Source organism: Mesoplodon densirostris, chromosome 14, assembly GCF_025265405.1.
Source record: "Mesoplodon densirostris isolate mMesDen1 chromosome 14, mMesDen1 primary haplotype, whole genome shotgun sequence".
Taxonomy (NCBI): Eukaryota; Metazoa; Chordata; class Mammalia; order Artiodactyla; family Ziphiidae; genus Mesoplodon; species Mesoplodon densirostris.
This window is the reverse complement of record NC_082674.1, coordinates 77,384,191-77,398,587: the sequence shown is the minus strand read 5'-3', so window position 1 is coordinate 77,398,587 and position 14,397 is coordinate 77,384,191. Positions and strand designations below refer to the sequence as shown.

The 14,397-nt window shown below is 49.0% G+C and overlaps 1 protein-coding gene across 1 annotated transcript; it reads right to left on the bottom strand.

The window, feature by feature from the left end:
• Window positions 1-2: 2 nt before the first annotated feature.
• Window positions 3-14,386, bottom strand: LOC132501411 (putative speedy protein E7). The gene is made up of 9 exons (XM_060116986.1): window positions 14,360-14,386; window positions 8,698-8,807; window positions 3,252-3,274; window positions 3,012-3,170; window positions 2,685-2,879; window positions 1,122-1,180; window positions 682-767; window positions 156-330; window positions 3-62 (listed from the first exon to the last, which is right to left on the bottom strand). The coding sequence occupies exons 1-9, from the start codon at window positions 14,384-14,386 to the stop codon at window positions 3-5; spliced, it is 894 nt and encodes a 297-aa protein (XP_059972969.1).
• Window positions 14,387-14,397: the final 11 nt, after the last annotated feature.

The window sequence follows — 14,397 nt, the reverse complement described above, 5'->3', positions numbered from 1 at the left end:
ACCTAGGGGGCGCCAGGGCGCACCCGACTCCAGACCCAGTGATGTGGGTTCTGGGCCTGGATCTGAAAGGGAAGCACAGCAGGGTGAGCGCCAGGAGGAGGGGCCCAGCCCCTCCACCTCTGGGGTGCGCTCCCCGGCCCTCATCCCCGACAGACCTCCTCACACAATTCCCGGGTGACCCAGGCTCGGTACTCCATGGCACAGAAGAATTCCACCTTCAGCTGGAGGAACTTCTTGTAGAGGTGCTGCCAGTGCTCTCTGCCCAGCAGGAACGGGAAGATGCTCTGCTTGGCCGTGGGGTTGTCCTCCTCCATGTCGGAGGCGATGTAGCTGCCATCAGAAAAGAGGGCTAGCTGGTCCCGGCCCCCACAAGGACTCAGGCGAGACAGTGGAGAGAGGCTGCTGAGGTCACCCTGGAGGAGCACTCAGGTCCACAGAGGGCAGGACCGTCCTCAGCACCAAGGCTGCTGGGCCCATGCTGTGCGGGGCCCAGGTCAAGGTTCTGGCTGTTGCCATTTCCCTGGGACTTTCTACCTCGGGTCCCTCAGTCTCTGGGCAGCAAATGGTGCTTCCTGGCTACGTTCATTATCCCAGGACCTTGCTCCTTGCCTTCCCCTGCTCTGACCATGTGACCCCTTGAGGGCCTTGAACCACCACTGGGGGCCCTCAGGCATTGCTCACAGGGCCAGGAAGAAGTGGATCCTGTTGTAGAGGTGACCAGGCAGCCCGACACGGCCGAAGTACTCCACCACCATGGAGAGCAGGTACTGCGGGAAGACACAGGGCGGGGGAGGGGCGGCCAGGGGTCGATGGCAGGACCAGTGGCCTGAGTGGGCCCTGCGCCCCACCCCATCCACAGGCCAGGTGGGAAAACCACCCAGGGTGGGCCTTGCTGAGGGTGTGATGGCCCTTTGACATGCGGAGATGAGCTGACGGGAGGCCAGGGAGGAGATGCCCAAGGGCCGGGGCACCCGTAGTGTGTCCTTTCTTCCTTTCTGGCCCCAAGGGCGGGTCTCTCCAGGGCCTCTGCTCAGGCAGACACCTTGTCCTCCGTCCCCACCCCCTGGGGGTGGGGACACTGCAGACCCCTTGGTCCCTCATAATTTTAGTGCTGTGAGTACCTTGTCAGACACTTGCAGGAAACTATCAGCTTTCAAGAAGCTCTGGATAACAGGGTCCTCTGTAAAGGAAGGGAGACGTGATGAGGGCCTCGGAGCAGCCCTTCTGGGAGCAGCGAGCCTGGGGCTGTGGGACATTTCACAGGGAGGAGGAGAAGTGGAAACTTCTCCCAGTTCCTCTGTTTCAGGAAGTAGAGGCAGCTCTCTTCCCCCAGGAAGGCTCAGAGCCTTAACAGTGACAAAGCTGTTCCTTCCATTGACCCAGGGAGAGAGTCTCAACTGTGGGGCAGGGATTTTGCTATTGTTATTTCATCTTCAACACATGGCTGGGTATGTGTGTCTCATGAAGAGAGATGACCTGGTTCTCAAAGTTTAACATAACGTTCCTCGAGCCAAAGGTTGGGTGTGGCCTTTGGCCTCTGGGCACTACATCCCTGTCACTTCATCACACTGCGACTGTGCAATGCTTTCCTGCCCCACCTGATAACGGAGCATCCTATGTGGGCAGTGGAGAGTTCATACCCCCCTGGGTGGGGGTGGTGGGGGCACTGGGCATTCTACCCTCCTTCTCCTGGACCCCCTTCACTTCCTGCTGATAATGACCTGGCCTCCCCTGGCCCCAGCAGGCTCATCTGGGATTAGAGTTGTCCCTGGAGGTGCCATTTTCCAGTGGTGCCCTGAGAATGCCAGGTCCTCCTTGTCTTTCACACCTTGCCCCGGACAATGACATTTACCGAGACGGGAAGACGGAGGGGTCATGGATCATTTCGCCCTCCCTGACCCTTGTCCAGGTGGCCTGGCTCCCGGAAGGGCATTGCTTTCTGTGAGGATGAAAATATCCTGTAGCTTGCTGTCCAGTACAGTAGCCATTAGCCATGTGTGGCTACTGAGCTTATGAAATGTGGCTGGTGAGAACCAGGAACTGAATTTCAGAAGTTTCTTTTAACTCACGTAGAATTAAATTTGAAGAACTGCAGGTGGCTAGTGGGTGCTGCACTGGACAGTGTCAGCTCCGTGTCATCCCCCAACCTGCCACACTCGGTCCTGCCTCTGGTCCTGACATCACCTTCTCTGCAGACCTTCCCTGAGTATCTGTCACAAAGCTCTCCCACTCCTGCTCACAGCCCATCTCTAGGTGTCATTGCCGTTTCCTTGTCTGCATTTGTCACTGGCTGAGAGCAACTTATTTCTGTAATCTTTGGGGTCTCCTCCCACTTTGAGCATAAAGGCAGTGAGATCTAGTTTGTCCTTTCATCACTCATCTCTAAAATCCTAACTGGAGGCACTCAATGTGGGCAGGGGATTCCTCCCTTGATGTGTCCTAAAATGTCTTGATAATTGAACCCTCAACCGTGAGTCCTGCTTTCCTTTCTCCCTCCAAGAACTCATCTCAGATGAAAACCCATGAGCACCGCAGTAGAACTGTGGAAACAGAGCGATCTGCTTCTGTGCCACCTGGACACCTCACAGCTCTGAGCCCCAGGGGGAGATTTGGCCATGATCCCGGAGCCTGTGGGATCCTCGGTGTAGAAGGGACCTGACCCTCCACTAGCTCAGAGCACAGACCCAGAAGCCGGTAGAAGGCCTCTTGGTCTTCTGCACGATAACTGGATCTTCTCTTGTTGATCCTGAGTTTCGTTCCCTCAACATGAGTGACGGTCCACATGTTCCTCCTCTGACTGCGCTTCTTCCAGGACTTCAGCTTGGAGACGACTTCCGAGGAGGTGGGTTTGGAGGCCAGGGCGCTGCTGTCCTGGGCGGCTGCAGGAACGAGACTCTGTGTGAGCACAGACCTGACCCACCTGGGAGGCCCCGAGTCTGCCCTTGCAGCTCACCCTGAAGATTGAACCCTGCCTCCTGAGGACAAGACAACAAGTGGTTACTCAGCAGTACCTGATGTTCTCTTCAGGGCCAAGGGAGCTGAGGACACCACACCTCCCTTGACATCCATCAGTCTCTTCCTCTTCTGGCCTCTCATCCTCCTGGTTCTCTGCTCAGAGACAGCCTCTGGAGGGGCAGAACTGGAGGCCAGAGGGCTCCCATCCTGAGCAGCTGCAAGGAGAGAGGAAGGACCCTGTGTGATCACGGGAGGGACCCACCTGGGAAACACTGTGCTCTTCCCTTCTCACTCACCTTGAGTATGTTGCACGTGACATCTGAAGGGATAAGAATGACCATCACCCCCTTTGCACTCTGTCTATAAAGGAGGGTAGGCACTGAAGTAATATTTACCTTTCTTGGCCAGGGAAAAACTGCTCTCCTGTGCCTCCTTCCCTGGATCTTTCTGCCTGGGGAGCACCTCTGTGGAGACAAATGTGAAACTCTCTGGTCATCGATGTCTTTAATAACTACAAAGGTGAGCAAGATAGTGACCTCCTGTCTCACCCTGGACACCTTTCCCCTGCCCTGCAGACCCACACCCATGAAGAGTCCAGGGAAGAAGAAGTGATGCTGGAGCCATGATGATCTATCACCTTCATTCATTCAGAGAGCAGGGAGAAGTGTGAATGACCACACACACCTGGCTTCCCTGCCACGAGCGGCCTTTTCATCCGACTTTTTTGCCGGGTCCCGTGGACTTGCATCACTCTCCGAGGCATCCGATGTGGAGCTCAGAGGGATAGCCTGTCTTTTCTGGGTACCAAAAACTGGAAAGAAACCAACTTGATTCTGACCAGGCCACTTCCTTCCACTTAACCTGCTTCTTGTGAGACCTAATAATAATTAAAAGGGCAATAACATTAGCTACCAGTAATTGCTTAGTAAACTTGAGATATTGATTAGTGCGTTGGGATGCCCTCATTCAGTCCTTACAAGGAGGTGTGAGGTAAGGTGTGTCACTTGCCTGTTTACAGATGAGGAAATGCTGACCTAATTTGTCTAGGATTTGTTCCTTGACCGTGGCTAGAGCTCTTTGGACTTGGGATTAGAACTCGCGTCTGAGCGGTGCTCAGGGGAAGAAGGCTGGTGGCAGCCCCGGTTGAGCCTCAGGCACATTTCCATGAGGGTTGAGCTGGGCCACCTTACACGCTTATGTCATCGGCTCTGCCTAAATATCCCTGTGAACCACTATAAAGTTACAGCAATCCAACCTGGCAAAAGTCTGACCAGAGTAGCCCAGGCCTGTGTGAAATGGCCCTGGAAGCTGACTGAGGCAGTTCCCCCTCCAGAAGGCCAGGGCCGCCTGCCGCCTCTGAGGGCAGTGCTCCTCCTGGGTGACAAACTGCCCACATGCTCCCGGGGCTCTCAAGGTCGAGTTCTCTGTAGAGTCGCTTTACTGTCTCTCCTCCTTCCCCCATATTCATTTTGTTCTCCTTTTGCCCACATCCCCTCCTGTTCTCTGTTCTCCCCACACTCGAGACCTCTTTGTATTCCTACTGCATCCCAGTCACTCCTCTGGAGGTTCACAGGTGATCCCTTCCACATCCCCTGCGACAGCTTGGAGGAACCTAGTTCAGGATCCAAGACTCACCTTAGTACAGAAAAGAGTGACGCCCACCCCAAGGAAGCACCCGGAGGCTCCCTCGAGACCTAAGCCCTCACCCTAGCCCACAGTGCAGCCTCACACCAACGTGGGAAGAGCACTGACTGTTGACAAGTGTTGCTAAGCGATCCAATGGGGCCCTTGCTCTGACTCACTGATGACATCACACCATTCCACCAGTAACTGCTCTTTGGTTTATAAAATGCTCTCAAGGAAAAGACGGTGGGCCTCAAGGAGGAAGGAGTTAGCGTCCCAGCCTGAACACTGGGATCACTTCCTCTTAGCCCAGTATTACCTCTGAACCTCATCTTGTGTTTCATCTGACCAATTAATGATTCCAAATGAAAGTGATTCATCCACATATCAAAAAATTGAGAAAATACAAACTTAAAAGTTGATTAATATTCATAGTAAAGTTAGTTTATTTATTTGATATTTAATTAATTAATTAATTTATTAAACATCTTTATTGGAGTATAATTGCTTTACAATGGTGTGTTAGTTTCTGCTTTATAACAAAGTGAATCAGCTATACATATACATATATCCCCATATCTCCTCCCTCTTGCGTCTCCTTCCCAATGTAGTTTATTTTTACTCTTTTCTGGTTTGTGTTTAACTATGATTATATTGAGATTTTAAAAATTAACTTTTTCATTTTGAGATAATTGTAGATTCATAAATGCAGTTGTAAGTAATGACACATCCTATATACCTTTCCCCAAATTTCCTTCAGTGGTACAAAGTTGAATATCTATAGCACAGTATCACAATAGGACATTAGAATTGGTACAACCCATTGACCTTATTCAGATTTCCCCAGTTTTATATGCAATCACTTATGTGTGTATTTAGTTCTATGCAGTTGTATCCCATGTGTACACTCATGTACACCACCACCAAGGTATAGAACAGTTCTGTTATACGGATCCTTCATGCTACTTTTTTATAGTATCTCCATCCACAACCCCTGGCAACCACTATTCTCTTCTTCATCTATATAATTTTATTATTTCAAAAATACATGAATGGAAACAGATAGTGTAGAATGTTCTGATCTGGCTTTTAGTTTTAATTTGCATAATTCCCTTGAGGACTGTTTAATTTGTTGCATAAATCAATAGTTTATTCCTTTTTATTGCTTAGTAGGAATCCATGGTTCTATGGTCAAGTGCATATTTAGTTTTGTAAGAATCTGCCATACTCTTCTAGAGTGGCCCTATCATTTTACATCCCCACCAGGAATGTATCAGTGATCCACTTTCTCCACATCATTGTCAGCATTTGGGTTATCACTTTTTATTTTAACCATATCTCGTTGTGGTTTTAATTGGCACTTCCCTAATGATATTCCATAATGATATTGATTTCATGTGTTTATTTGCCATCTTCTGGTTCATGTTTTTTTCTAATTGAACTACTTCTTTACTGTTGAGTTTTGAGATCTTTTTATGTATATCCCAGATACAAGTCCTTTGTAAGATACGTGGTTTGCAAATATTTTCTCCCAGTCTATAGCTTATCTATTTTTTTTTTAATGTTGGGGGTAGGAGTTAATTAATTAATGAATTAATTAATTTTTGCTGTGTTGGGTCTTCGTTTCTGTGCGAGGGCTTTCTCTAGTTGTGGCAAGCGGGGGCCACTCTTCATCGCGGTGCGCGGGCCTCTCACTATCGTGGACTCTCTTGTTGCGGAGCACAGGCTCCAGACGCGCAGGCTCAGTAGTTGTGGCTCACGGGCCTAGTTGCTCCGCGGCATGTGGGATCCTCCCAGACCAGGGCTCGAACCCGTGTCCCCTGCATTAGCAGGCAGATTCTCAACCACTGCGCCACCAGGGAAGCCCCTATAGCTTATCTTTTAACATCCTCTTTTTTAAAACCATTTTTCCTTCTGGTTTTATTGAAATGTAATTGAGGTACAACACTGTATAAGTTTAAGGTGTACAGGATAACTACTTGACATATGTATATATTGCAAAATGGTCACCACAGTAAGTTTAGTTAACATTTATTACCTCATATAGTTACCCAAAATTTTTTTCCCTGTAATAAGAACTTTTAGGATTTACTTTCTTAGCACCTCTCAAGTACACCATACAGCAGTGTTGATTATATAGTCACCATGCTGTACATCACATCCTCAGGACTTATTTCTTTTAGAATTGGAAGTTTACACCTTTTGACCACCTTCAACCATTTCACCAGCCCCCCAGTCCCTGCCTCTGGTAACCATCCATCTGTTCTTTGTTTCTATCAGTTTTTCAAAATTTTTATTGAAATATAGTTGATTTACAATGTTGTGTTAACTTCTGTACAGCAAAGTGATTCAGTTATACATATATATATATATATACATACATATTCTTTTTCATAGTCTTTTCCATTATGGCATATCATAGGATATTGAATAGAGTTCCCTGTGCTCTACAGTAGGACCTTGTTGTTTATCCATTCTATGTATAATAGTTTGCATCTGCTAATCTCAACCTCCCAATCCATCCGTTCCCTACGCCCCTTCCCCCTTGGCAACCACAAGTCTGTTCTCTACGTCTCTGAGTCTGTTTCTGTTTCGTAGATAAGTTCATTTGTGTCATATTTTAGATTCCACATATAAGTGATATCATATGGTATTTGTCTCTTTCTGACATACTTTGCTTAGTATGATAATCTCTTGGTCCATCCATGTTGCTGCAAATGGCATTATTTCATTCTTTTTTGTGGCTGAGTAATATTCCATTGTATATGTGTACCACATCCATTCATCTGTTGATGGACATTTAGGTTGCTTCCATGTCTTGGCTATTGTGAATAGTGCTGCTATGCACATAGGGGTGCATGTATCTTTTTGAATTACAGTTTTATTCAGATATACGCCCAGGAGTGGGATAGTGGGATTGCTGGATCATATGGTAACTCTATTTTCAGTTTTTTGAGGAAACTGCATACTGTTTTCCATAGTGGCTGCATCAGTTTACATTCCCACCATCAGTGTAGGAGGGTTCCCTTTTCTCCACATCCTCTCCAGCATTTGTTACTTGTAGACTTTTTTTTTGGTGGGGGGGCGCTGTGCCGCATGGCACGTGGGATCTTAGATCAAACCTGTGCCTCCTACAGTGGAAGCACTGAGTCCTAACCACTGGACCACCAGGGAATTCCTATTTGTAGACCTTTTAATGATGGCCATTCTGACTGGTGTGAGGTGGTGCCTCATTGTAGTTTTGATTTGCATTTCTCTAATAATTAGCAATGTTGAACACCTTTTCATGTGCCTATTGGCCATCTGTATATCTTCTTTGGAGAAAGTTCTATTTAGGTCTTCAGACCCTTTTTTGATTGGGTTGTTTTAAACTTCTTTGTTCATGTATGTTACATAATATTCACTCATTTTAAACATACAATTCAATGAATTTTAGTGTATTTACACAGAGTTCAACAATCATCAGCACAATCTAATTTTGGAACATGTCCATCCCCCCAAAAGCTCCCTCCTGCTCATTTGCAGTCACTCCCCATTCTCACCTCCAGCTGTAGGCAACCACTACTGCGTGTCTGTCTTTTGTTTTTGTTTTTGTTTTTTACTGGGGATTGGTAGAGAAATCAGTTTGAAAAAAATATTTCATTGCTAAAAGCCATTTGAAATTTACTCATTTTAAGCTCTTTATTGATAAATGAGAAAACAGTGGCCCTGAAAGCACCAGGGTGTAGCCCAAGACCATACATAAGCACTACATGTCAGAGGTCAGATCCCTTGAAAAGCATTCTTGCCACTGGGAACCTGGGTGCCAAGCTTCGGGGTGGAGTGACCACAGGTTCTGCCATGGTTCCCTCTGATTGGTGCTCGAGTGTCTTCCAAAGGAGTGAAGGCATGAACTTGTGGGAAGCTCTGAGGCATAGATGCCAGGCCTTAGCCGCAGGACACCATTGGTGTAAGTCTCACAGAACTGCTCCTTGGTGCTGCGTCATCTGACTTGAAAAAGGCCACTTTCTCACCCTTTGTCTAGAAACCAGCTGACTTCACAGCATATGGAGAGGGGCACGTCCCAGCTTAGGGCATCTCCTGACATCCTAGAGGAGGCAGGAAGGAGGGGGCTCGCACCTCTCAGCCTGGTGGTCCGTGTGCAAACACGCTAGGTGGGAGGTCGGCGAGCCTGCTGGGCTGCAGAGAGGCCCGAGCGTGGGAGCCAGCATTGGACTGGAAGCCAGAGCCTGTGGGAGCCGAGGCAGGAATTGTCAGAGGAATGGGCTTGTGATGATTCCAAGGGAAGCACATGCCAAAGCCCAGTCTGAGCCACAGGAGTAGGCCAGGCCGGGAGAGGGTGTTGGGAACTGGGGGAAACTGAAGGCCGTGGACCAATGTGAGACCAAAGCAGGAAGACTTTGTCGCCTCCTTCATACAGGGTTGGGGGCCTCTCTTCTGGGTTCCCCATCCTCATACTGACCAGATTTGGGGGAAAATGCCTCACTGTATGAAGATCTCTCCAGTTAAGCAATGGGGGAAGGGGCAGGATTTGGTCACCTCTGTACCCCTGTGTCTGCAATTTTTAACCAGCAGTGGAAGGAAGCGGAGGTGAGGCCGGAAAAGCACCCCCTCCACGTGGAGGCCTCTGTCAGCACCTACTGCGCCCGGCAGATACCCACGCTGGTTCCAAAGCTTCCCAGGTGACTGTGTTTTCCTGCTTCCAAGGCCAGGTTCCCCCTACTCTAAAATACATTGGTTGCTTCTCATTACAGTCACAAGCTTCCGAAAAGTCTTTTTCGATAAAAGAGCCCCTAAAACCACATCCTTGATTTTTGCCTGTGGATCAGGAAGACTTGCCTGTTCTCCATCCTCTTGCTTTGCTCCATCTTATGTTCTTGAGTGAAAGTGAGGCTGGGATGGAAAGTGGGGACTGCTCAGAGGGCAGGACTTTCAGGCCCCAGACGAGGGGAGCCCATCGATCAGGCAGCTGCACCAGAAGCTCCCTCAGGTGGCATCTGGTCCTGCCCCTCGTTCTACAGCTGAGACCCGGAGGCTCAGGGAGGGGTGGCTGGCCCAAGTCCGCACCGCTCCCCATCGCAGCCCAGACAAGCCTGGGCACCCAGACCACGCTGTTTCTACCCGAGAACCTGGTCCTTTACTGCCTGTCTTCCTGGTCCAGTAGACCCTCAGGAAGAGGCCGATTAAATGTAAGTTACAAGGACGTTGCCGATTAAATGTAAGTTACAAGGACGTTGCACCAGGCAGAGTTTATGAACACCTTGAAAAAGCAGACACACTGACTCTTCCTTTCTCTGTGCATCTTTGGAAAAACAAAGGCCTTTGTGTAATTTCTTGGAATTACATTAATTGAATTAGCCTGTGTGTTGCTTTCTTGGTCATTACAACATCTTAATTAAAAAGTTCCTCTTTTAGCTGAAAATACTTCTTCCATGGTATATTAAGACATGAAGTAGGAAATTTAGGAAAAGAAGTAATTTTATAGTAAGCTCAATAAAAGCAATGAAAATCTGTAAGTAAGCACATGTTCTTAATTTCCACTGCTTTTACTCCAGTACTAAGGTGTGAAGTGTCTCGCCTTGCCTGTGTAGTCAGTGGCGCCATCCTGAGTCTTATGTGCAGGTGCAGAGCCTTGGGACACTGTGGACCGTGTGCTTTCAGAACCCAGACATGCCAGATCCTGATCTGTGGAGTCACATTACTGGGGGACTCATCACAGGGACAGTGGTTGGAAGCTAGTTGGTGCCACTTGTTTTTCTTTCATTTGTGTTTCTTTGTGTGCATATCTTTCACTTATCAAGAATGTTTTAATTCTGCTTACTGTACCATTTCAGAGATTAAGAAGATATTTTGGGTAAACGTGTATAACTGTGGAGTTGAAGGAAGAATCCTTAGCAAATCCACTGTAATTAGCATCCCTGGCTGCAGTCTCCTGCCTGGTAAGATCTAGATGAGAGGAGCTCCAGCCCTCAGGCGATGAAATCTCTGTAGGTCCCCAGAGGAGGGCGCAGGTGCTGTCTGGTCACCTCCCTCCACACCCCCTCTGTTGCACTGGTTCACCTGTAGGTCATCCCCTGTGCCCTGTGAGGGGCCTGGATGTCAACTCGGCGTCTTCACCACCTCCTCCTCTCTCCTTAGCCTCCACCTGTGTTTCCCGTATGGGACCAGGTAAGAGTGTGCCATTGGGAGGTGCCAGCGAGAGATGCCCAAGCCAGGCCGGGAGGTGGGAGAGGAGGCGAAGCCGTTATAGGCGGACACGAGGGCAGATGGTGCACACCTGGCAGCAGGGCGTGAATACCAGCTCTGCCCGGGGGCCCCGCCCTGGAGTTTCTGGAGCTTGGTTGGGGCTTCTTCATCATCTGCTCCAAAGACCCCTCCATCTGCTTCCCTTTATCAACATCCTTTCTGCTTGGGTTCCTGAGCAGACCCTGTGATGCTGTGTGGGATGTAATGACCCAGATGTGAACACAACCCATACCGAGTCCCCACCACTTGTTCTCCCCTGGGCTTTGCTTATGGAGTTTCCAGCCGCTTGGTTATCTCCCCTGAGCTCCCAGTGCTGTTGACTTGCCTTTTCCATTACCAGACACTCGGCTGTTCTCTGAAAGCCCCAAATGTCTCTGCAGTCCTGTAATCCTTGCACCAGCTCCCCCGAATGGCACCAGCCTCAGTGCTGCAGCAGCAGTGACCCCCCCGAGTGGCCTTGGGTTTCCCCTAACATGCTGAGGGGACTCTCTGACTAAAGGAAGAATGGGCGACCTTTTCGCTGAGGAACTGGAAGGCTTTGGGGTTGGCCCCATTTGTGTCAGGCTTCCTGGGACGGAGTCCCAGGTGTGTGGATGGAGGCATAGTGTGGCCCATTGCCCAGTCCTGTTGGTTCTGGGTTTGCCCCTCAGCGGCCACCCTGAGGAGAGAACCAACCCTTAGCCCAGCTGCTTCCACCTTGGCCTTCTGGGGCAGCACAGACTGGGTGTCACAGGCTGAAAAGTACTGTGGTCGTTTGCTGCTGGCAGTTTCGAGGACTCGAAGCAAATGCTAAGCCTTCATGGGCTAGAGAGCATTGAACAAGTGTATTGCTTCCTGAAAGGAGTCGGCTTTTTAGAAGACTTGACTGTGAGGTTCCTGGGAACCTTACCAGAAATTTCTTGGCACAATTAGACATTTCCAGGGGAAAAAAGAGAGACAAAGAGCTAGATAGTTTCTGTCTGGCAATTGCAGTGATTACCTAGTAATACTGTATAGCAGCTGGCCAGTAATAAGACTTCCTACCTAAAGGGGCTATACATATAGAGAGCTGTAAACCTGAACATCACTGAGCAAATCAAGCTGCAGTGGACCAGCCCAGGCCCTGGGATGGCCTTTAATGCTGGACAGGTGCCCCCAGGGTCCCCCACCCCGACCCCAAATGACCTTCTTGGTCTCTCTGAAGGGTTCTGAGCCTTAATTTTCCTTCCCCTGGTGTAAAAATCACAATTCCTACTCTCAGTCGAGCATGTCTGTTGGTGTAGCCCTCGCACCTCTGATCATTTAAGGATAAGCTCTTAGAAACCACACAGCTGGGTTTTGCTTTGTGATTCAATCTGAAGATAGTTTTCTTTTAGTAGTGAGTTCAGATTTATTAATAATATGATCTAAGGTGTGTCTAGTTTTTATATTTCTATATTTATACCGCACTTCTTATATTTACTGTGTATCTCTATTTGGTCTGTTTTCTCTGCTCTCAAAATTTGTTGTATTCATGACTTTGGCATTTAGGATGGCTCATGTTTTTGTGACTGCATTTCACACTAATACCTTCATAGGATTCCTTGAATCCCTCTTTTCCTTACCTCGGTCTCCACCGTCCTGTTTCCAGCTTTGATGGCACCCTGGCACCTCCCCACCTCTCCCCCAGGCAGCATTCATGAGCCCCTCCCATGCTCTCTCCCTTCTCTGAGTCTGAAGGTTGGGTTATTTCTGTCATGTCAGAGTGAACGATAGCATACGACTCCCTGCCTCTGTTTCCACCTGTGTCAGCCTCAGACCGGCCCACTGATGCTCTCCATGCCTTGCCACGCTCCTGCGGCTGACATTTCCCATCTCCTCCCTGGATAAGGCTGCTCTCCAGCAGGTGAGATGCTGATTGTCCTCCTCTCTCCTCATGTGTTTCCCTCCTTCCTGTCTCTGCCTCTTTCCCTCACTACCTTCTAGTCTAGGTTCTTGGGGCTCTTCTCAGGTCCCTCCTCCTCGGGGGTCCAGGCCTCTTCCTGACTTTCTGTCTCTTCTCCCTCTGCCCATCCTCAGTCTCCGTGGAGGCTCCTGCTCTGGTCTCTTGTCTCCCTTGGGTGCCCCCCCTCCATGTTACTGCTAGACCCTTTCAGAGTACTCAGGGGTCAGGGCCTTTGTCAGCTGACACCCACTGGAAGGCTGGGGGGCCCTCGTGCCACTGGCTGGTTTGGACACCCCAGGTTCAGGCTGCCACGGTCGGCGGGCCTGAGGAGAGCTGGAGGCCCAGTGCTGTCCCTCTACAGCTGCCTGGAGGCCCCGTGGTGGGGGAGGGAGAGGGGGGTGGGAGCTACAAGAAAAGAGGGAAAGTGAGATCAGAGTGGAAGGCAGGCCCCCCAGCGAGGAAGCTGTCAGCGCCACAGCACAAGGTGCGTGTAGGACAGAGGGTCTGGGAAAATCAGCTGTCACCCTCATTGTTCTTATGAGTGACCAGATCCAAGAGGGGCCCCGGATGTTTGCCTTTCTTTTTTTTTTTTTTTTCTTATTGTAGTAAAAACACTCTTTTCTTTCGATTATTGAGACTCCTGATATATACAGTAGGAATATGTAGTCGTGGCATATTCTTGGTCCTCAACTAAAAACCTGAGGGATGAATGAAACTTCACACCAAATTTGGGTTATCTCAGAACACACTTGCCCTGCATTTCTCTCTCCTTTTCTTTCTCCTGGGGTCCGAATGGGCCCCTGCAATGAGGCAAAGGGTGGGGGGCTCAGCTCACAGGACTGTCCTAGTACAGCCGTCTGCCCAAGCAGGGGGTTCCTTATGCATTTCACAGAAGGTCTCCCTCCACTTCAAGTAAATCCACACATAAAAACGAAATTTAAGCCAAGGAAAACAAATGCTAAAGCATGTGATGCTAGTCAGGTGGTTGGTCTGTGCATGTGTCGTTTGTCACGGGCTTCCTCACAGCTCTGCATGTGTACTTGTTTCCTTTATCTTCCAGCAAGCTTATTGGTTCAGAGACTAGAGAGCCCTAGGAGCTCCTTCCGTCCACGTGAGGCTAGACCCTGACACATACTACAAGGACCCAGCTCAGGGTAGCTTGCATCAAGTGGGAGCAAAGCACAGAAAACCTTTGATGACACGTTGGAGTTAATTGTTCTCTTTTCCCAAGAGCCACCACGGTAATGGATCCCTTTCCAGAAAGGATGACCTCAGTGTTTTTCATGTATTTATATTTAAAAATCAACTCAGATCAAAACCCTACAGAGGTTTTCATTCATTACTTAGATCAGCAATTCCAAGAGTTTTCCTAAAAAAAAAAAGGAAAAGAAAAAAAATTGATATGCTAATTGGGACCTTGTATAGCATGGTAAATAATTCCATAATTGAATCCATTTGGAGAGTTTCTGTATAAACACAGTAATTACTTTCTGTACCATGGGAGTTCGCAGAGCCCTTACTAGGCTAACAGTGCATTAAGGGATGCAGTGGCACTTCCTCGTGACCACCAGCCCTGGAGGTGACTGCAGGGCACGGGGTGGGGTTGTCCCCACCAGGAGGCCCAGTACTCACTTGGAGCACCCGCAGCCGCTGCTCCATTCCTTGGGAAC